This window comes from Apus apus, chromosome 10, assembly GCF_020740795.1.
Source record: "Apus apus isolate bApuApu2 chromosome 10, bApuApu2.pri.cur, whole genome shotgun sequence".
NCBI lineage: Eukaryota > Metazoa > Chordata > Aves > Apodiformes > Apodidae > Apus > Apus apus.
Genome location: NC_067291.1, coordinates 21,308,623 through 21,314,814, shown reverse-complemented (window position 1 = coordinate 21,314,814; position 6,192 = coordinate 21,308,623). Strand labels below are relative to the sequence as shown.

The following is a 6,192-nucleotide window of genomic DNA, read 5'->3' as shown; positions in this document are numbered from 1 at the left end:
GCCCACGCCCCCGGCCCCGCCCCCCCCGCGGGGACTCGGGTCGTTCCGGCCCCGCTCGGATCGTTTTGGCTCAGTTCGGCCCAGGTCGGCTCGGCCATGGCCCGGGCCGCGCTGCTGGCTGTGGCCGCGCTGCTGGCGCCCGCCGCCGCCTGGGCTCCCTCCGCCGAAGGTAAAGGGGCAGCGGGAGGGGAGGGCTCGGCGCGGCTCTCCCGGCTCGGCGCGGCTCTCCCGGCTCGGCTCGGCTGGGCCCCCTCCGGGCCGCTCCCCGCCGCGCGGCAGCCGAGCCGAGCTGGGGCGACGGAGCCGCTGACGCCTGCCCGGTCTCTCCCGCAGAGGAGCTGCAGTTCAAGGCCTGGATGCTGCAGGTAAAGCCCCGGGGGCAGGACGGGCCGGGGCTCGGGGGCCCCTCGGGAGCGGCGGGAGGGACTGGCGGTCCCTGTCCCCGCAGAACAACCGGCAGTACGGCCCGGCCGAGTACCCGCGGCGGCTGCGCATCTTCCTCGGCAACAAGCGGCAGGTCGAGCAGCACAACGCCGGCAACCACAGCTTCCAGAGTAGGAGCCGTGCCCCAGCCCCCGCCCGCCCGCAGCCCTGAGCCCTGGTGAGCAAAGCCTTCCTGTTTCCTCCTCCTTCCAGTGGGCCTCAACCAGTTTTCAGATCTGACCTTCACAGAATTCAAGAAGTTGTACCTGTGGAGGGAGCCCCAGGTGAGTGGCAGGGGGAGGGGGTCCCAGGGGCCCCGAGCTGTGGGGGGCTCCGTGGGTCACCTCCCCGTTGTTGTGCTGCCCACATCCCCCTGGCTGAGTGCAGGGCCCTGTCCCGCTGGAGCCTGGGTAAGAGTGAGGTGAACCCCCCACCCCCGACAAGGACCTCCACACCTTCTCCCTGGTTCCAGCCAAGTTGTCACTTCTCCTTCCAGCTCTGCAGGTTCATCTGTATTTTTATGGGTAGTTCTAAGGCCTGATCCCAGCTGTTTGGGATGTTTGGGGCTCCCTGACCAGGGGTGTGGGCTAGCAGTGCCCTTCCCGGGCTGGCCCAGAGCTCCCTGGCTGTAGTGGCTGGCATGCAGCAGGATGGGGCAGCAGTCACCGCTCCCTGTGTCCCCGGGGAGGGTGGCTGTCCGTGGGCCACCATCCCCGGCCTGGCACTTGCCACAGCGCTCCGGCCTGGCTTGCAGAACTGCTCGGCCACCAAGGGGAACTTCCTGCGCAGCTCCGGGCTCAGCCCTGACTCCATCGACTGGAGGAAGAAGGGAAATTTTGTCACACCCGTGAAGAACCAGGTGAGGAGTGTGTGTCATCCGCACTGGGCAGAGAGGTGGGCCAGCCACGCCGTGTGGAGGCTGTGCCTGCAGGGAAGCAGGCTGCCCCGGGAGCCCCTCCCAGAAGGGCTTCAAAGCCCAGCTGCCAGCGGGGAGTGGAAGCCCTGTGCTCCTGGCATGCCCTTCTGCCCCAGCCCTGCTATTCTGGGATCTCTTCAGCACATTACAGAGCACTTCCTCTCTGGTTTCTAACGCAGGGCCCTTGTGGGAGCTGCTGGACCTTCTCCACCACAGGATGTTTGGAGTCTGCTATTGCTATTGCCACAGGAAAGCTTCTCTCTCTGGTAAGAGATTTTCCTTTCCTGTGTGCTGATGGCAGGTCCTGCCATCAGTTCCCCATGGGGGCTCTGGGGGGCCCAGCCTGCTCCTGTCCAGAACAGCCCCTGGTTGCTTTTTCCAAGCCCAGCTGTACCTGGCTGTGTGTGGCTGTGCCAGGTACCCCCAGCCCTGCAGACAACACTCAGCTTTCCACAAGCTGAGCAGAACTGCTGGGGGGGCATGGGGCAAGCATGGCTGCTGGGAGCTCTCTGTGCCCCAGGATGTGTCTGTTACCATCCCATTTTGGGATCTGAGTGTCCTGGTGCCCTGGGCCTTGGCAGAGCCCTCCTGGGAGCAGGATGAAACCAGAGGGGCTGGGGCTGGCAGTTCCCTGCTGCTGCAGGCACAGTTAGGTAGAGCCGTGGCTGATGCTGGCTCAGCTCCTTGCAAAACAGCTTGCTGCAAGCCACGTGTTGTGAGGCTGTTTATTTTTAAACACCCCGGGGGGGTAAAACCCGGGGGATTTACGTTCTTGAAGAACTAGAAAGGCAGCGGCCGCTTGTGTGACTTACAGGAATAGCGAGGTTGGGTGTAAGTGTCAAAACCCAACCTGACCTTGGAAAGAGATCTCAGCTGCTCCTGTGGGTGGGACGGCATCCCGGGCTGCCGGCTCCACGTCTCCCCCTCCCCGGGATGCGGGGCCGTTCGGGCGGGCGGTTCCTGCTGGCGGGGGTGGGATCCGGTGCGCGGGGCCAGCCCGGGCTGCCCGCGGTGCCTCCCCGCAGGCAGCAGGTGCTGAACCTCCCTGACTCAACACTTCCCCTAGGCGGAACAGCAGCTGGTTGACTGTGCCCAGGCGTTCAACAACCACGGCTGCAGTGGGTAAGTAAAGTAATAAAGAATAAAAACTGAGAGTCTGTTATGTTCCATGGTGGACAGACAGCCTTCCTCAAGATCCAGTGTCAGGATCCTTGCAGATCTTGGAATGGGTTTGGTTCTCCTTGGCTGAGACGTGTCAGGGAAAGGAGTTCTGGGTATGGTTTGATTTGCTGATTTTAACTTTGCCCTCCTGAGGAGTTAGAATGTTTCAGAAAATCTCCCACGTTTACCAACCTCTGTTGTTCCTCTTTTTAATTAGTTTCACTTCTGATACTTGTTTTGTCACCACGTCCTCTGCTCTGGCAGTCACGGGCTGCATGGTGAGGCTTTAAGGTGCTCATGGGAAACAAGGGAGCTTAATCTGCTGCTGGGCTCCCAGGTCAGGCGCAGCTCCTGGCGCTGAGAGCAGCCCCCAGAAACCCCCGCTTCCCTTCGGTGTGTTCCTGCTGGCATTGTTAGGGAAGGCAGGGACTAAAGCTTTCTGAAATCTGATGTTTTCTGTAGGATAAGCAGTCCCTGAAGAACTGCTGAGCAAAACCACTTGGTGCTTTTTATTTCTCCCATGAGCCCTCAGCCCTCGTGAGCATCTCCTGATCATGCTTCCCCCTTCTTCCCGCTGCAAGATGAGCTCCCTGGGGGTGGGTGGGTGGGGAAGGACACAGCTGCTGGCTGGAGATGTGGGTCCCTTGTCCTCTCCCGTGCTGGGGGACCTGGGCAGAGGTGGCAGACACAGCTTTCAGACTGAGCTGAGCTGGCAGGGTCGGTGCTGTGGGGCGAGGTGGCTGCGCTCTGGTGTTGGCACTGCCTGGGATCAGGCAGCCCTCGGGGGAGGCTCTTCCCCTGCCTGTGTGGGACTGTGCCAAGCAGCGGGATGGGCTCGGCCAGGAGCCCCAGACAGGGAGGTATTGCAGGAACAAACTGGGAGTTATGCCTTTAGAGGGCCTGGGATATGCTCTGCACTTCCCTTTCGCCCAGGCATGGTCTGTAGGCCAGTGGGGGCAGTTGGTGGCTCTGCTCTGCAGAAAACACAGCGTTACCAGCCTAATTAACCTGGTTCTGGCTGTGTTGTCTCACAGGGGGCTGCCAAGCCAAGCCTTTGAGTACATCCTGTACAACAAGGGGCTGATGGGGGAGGACAGCTACCCGTACCGGGCCAAGGTACGTCCGGGCATCCCCGGCACTCCCGCAGCAGCGCGGGGCCTGAAGCTGCCTCCAATGCCTGTTCCCTTCTCCCTGCACAGAACGGGACCTGCAGGTTCCAGCCGGAGAAGGCGGTTGCGTTTGTCAAGGATGTGATCAATATCACCCAGGTGAGGCTGCTGGGGCTGTTCCCAAACTGCCAGGGCTGTGCCAGGGGTGCCCGCGGGGTGTGGGCTGTGCCCAGCTGCTGCGTGTGTGTGTGTGTGGGCTGTGCCCAGCTGCTGCGTGTGTGTGTGTGTGTGTGTGTGTGTGTCTGTGTCTGTGTCTCTGCTCCTCCTCCCCTGGCACCCCTTCCTGGAGCTGCTGCAGGCCCCAGCTCTGCCTGCTTCCCACAGCCACTGCGCCTCAGGCTGTGGGGAAGCTCCGGCATGGAGGTTGGGCTGGGTCATCTCCAGAGGTCCCTTCCAAGCCCTGCCATTCCGTGGTTCCGTGGAGCCCTGGCACTTCTCTGCCAGTGCAGGGAGCAGGCCAGGGCAGCCAGCCCCTCTGTGCTCTGCCTGCTGCTGTGGGGATCCCGACTGGCCCCGGGGAGCTGGGAGCTGAGTGACCCTGGGGTCTGTCCCTGCAGTACGACGAGGATGGCATGGTGGAGGCTGTGGGGAAGCACAACCCAGTGAGCTTTGCCTTTGAGGTGACCCCTAACTTCATGCACTACAGGAAAGGAGTCTACTCGAAGTGAGTGTTTCTGGACCTGGGAGGGGGGGCAACGGGTGGTGTAGGGCTGGAATCACTTGCATTCGCCATTTTCCCGGTTCCCTCCAGGGCAGGCAGGGCCCTGAGCACCTCGTACCAATCCCTCTCTGAAGCTGGAGCTGTAAGAAGAGTAGCACAGATGAAAAATCAGTTTGAGACCTGAGTGACGTAGCAGGAGAAGCAGAGCTGAGGCAAACAGCTGCTTCACAGGATGACAAGGAGAGATTTCTACCAGGCAGGAAATGGGAAAAATGCAAGAACTAGAAAAATACTTGAGGGTAACGGATCCCCAGTCAGGCAGAACTGAGGGGACATCAAACCAAGAGTCAAGGCAGGTGTGACCTGCCCAGGGAGCAGCAGGGGAAGGAGCAGCACCACCGGGTGGCAGTGGCTTTGCCACTGGGGTAAGGATGGTGATCCCTACAGTTAAGCAGGCAGAGGCCTGCTGTGGACACAGGGACGTGGCCCAGACAGTTTGTCATGGGATTCAGGTCTGAGGAACACACCAGGTGGAGTGATCTTGCAGCTTTATTGTCTAAGGCAGATTTAAAGGCAGAGCGTGTGGAATCAGGGATGCTCCAGTGGCTTCAGGCTGTGCTCCCAGAGCAGCTGTGGGCAGACTGAAAAGTGAATCTGTTGTGGGGATTATGGAGCTTCTAGTCACCTGCAATTTGGAAGTGTTTAGAAATAGGTGCTCTGGAGATGGAGCTTGTACCTTGTGTCACCTGGTTCTGTATCACAGGCAGCAGCTTTCCTCAGGTGCACTTTAACAGCTGGAATTTCAGAGGAAACACAAGGACAGGTGTACTGAGGCAGGAACTTGCTGTGCAACATGCAGGACAGTGCTTTTGAGCTTTGGGGCAGGACAAACCATTACTGGGATGCACTAAGAGCCTCTGGATCCTGCTGGAAACATTCCTTTGCTCAGGTGGTTCATTGTAGCTCGCTCTGGTGTGACATTGGTGGTGGTGTCAGTTCTGAGCAAAAGGCTGGACCAGGAGCTGAGATCAAAGGTCCATGAAGCCATTGCCTGGCCTTCAGATGTGGCCAGGAATAAGATTACCAAAATGTGATCAGAATTGCCCATTTTGGCTTCCCTCCCTGCTCTCCACAACTAGAAGCTCAGAGCACTCATTAGTTCTTCCTGCAGCTGCAGTGCAGTCAGTGCCCACTAATCCAGGCAGAACCCCAGGCTGGTTTCCCCTGGAAGCAGCCTGCACTCTTTCCTGTCCCTGCAGCCCCCGCTGTGAGCACACCCCTGACAAGGTGAACCACGCTGTCCTGGCCGTGGGCTACGGGGAAGAAGGTGGAATTCCCTACTGGATCGTGAAGAACTCGTGGGGCCGGCTCTGGGGCATGGACGGGTGAGGAGCTCCCACCTCTGCCAGACCCATCGGGGTGTCCTGGTGACAGGAGGGCACAGCCCTGGGGTTCCCCCCAGGCGCTGGGGCTGCAGCGGGTGGAGCTGGGAGGGAGTTTCCAGCTCAGCTCTGCCAGTATTTCCAGCTGGAAGTGGCATTTTTCAGCCGGGGTGGCACTGCTTTGCCGCAGGGATCTGCTCCTGAGCTCCGGGAGGAAGGAGCCTGCCCCTCAGGAGCACTCGCTGGCTCACTCGCTCACGTTTATTTCTCCTTTTAGGTACTTCCTCATCGAGCGTGGCAAGAACATGTGCGGCCTCGCTGCCTGCGCGTCCTACCCGGTGCCTCAGGTGTGAGGGGGGCTGGGCAGGGGGCTCAGCGACCACCCCCTGGGAGCCAGGCCCGCAGCGGGGGCTGGAGCCCGGGGCCGCTGCTGGCTCCGGGAAAGCCTTCCCACTCTCCGTGCCGGGATCCCGCTGCAGG

The 6,192-nt window shown here is 60.8% G+C and overlaps 1 protein-coding gene across 1 annotated transcript; it reads left to right on the top strand.

Annotated features, from left to right (window-relative positions):
• The first annotated feature begins 23 nt into the window (after window positions 1-23).
• Window positions 24-6,151, top strand: CTSH (cathepsin H). The gene is made up of 12 exons (XM_051628896.1): window positions 24-169; window positions 334-365; window positions 449-554; window positions 637-707; window positions 1,178-1,282; window positions 1,519-1,605; window positions 2,406-2,461; window positions 3,535-3,616; window positions 3,700-3,768; window positions 4,227-4,333; window positions 5,590-5,715; window positions 5,990-6,151. The coding sequence occupies exons 1-12, from the start codon at window positions 97-99 to the stop codon at window positions 6,063-6,065; spliced, it is 990 nt and encodes a 329-aa protein (XP_051484856.1). The 5' UTR covers window positions 24-96; the 3' UTR covers window positions 6,066-6,151.
• Window positions 6,152-6,192: the final 41 nt, after the last annotated feature.

What these genes read in the sequence shown, in the direction of transcription:
- CTSH (XM_051628896.1), top strand. Translation starts at nt 97, where the DNA reads ATGGCCCGGGCCGCGCTGCTGGCTGTGGCCGCGCTGCTGGCGCCCGCC. An exon ending in GCTACCCGTACCGGGCCAAG is followed by an intron (nt 3,617 to 3,699) that starts GTACGTCCGGGC and finishes CTCCCTGCACAG; the next exon opens with AACGGGACCTGCAGGTTCCA. An exon ending in ATGTGATCAATATCACCCAG is followed by an intron (nt 3,769 to 4,226) that starts GTGAGGCTGCTG and finishes CTGTCCCTGCAG; the next exon opens with TACGACGAGGATGGCATGGT.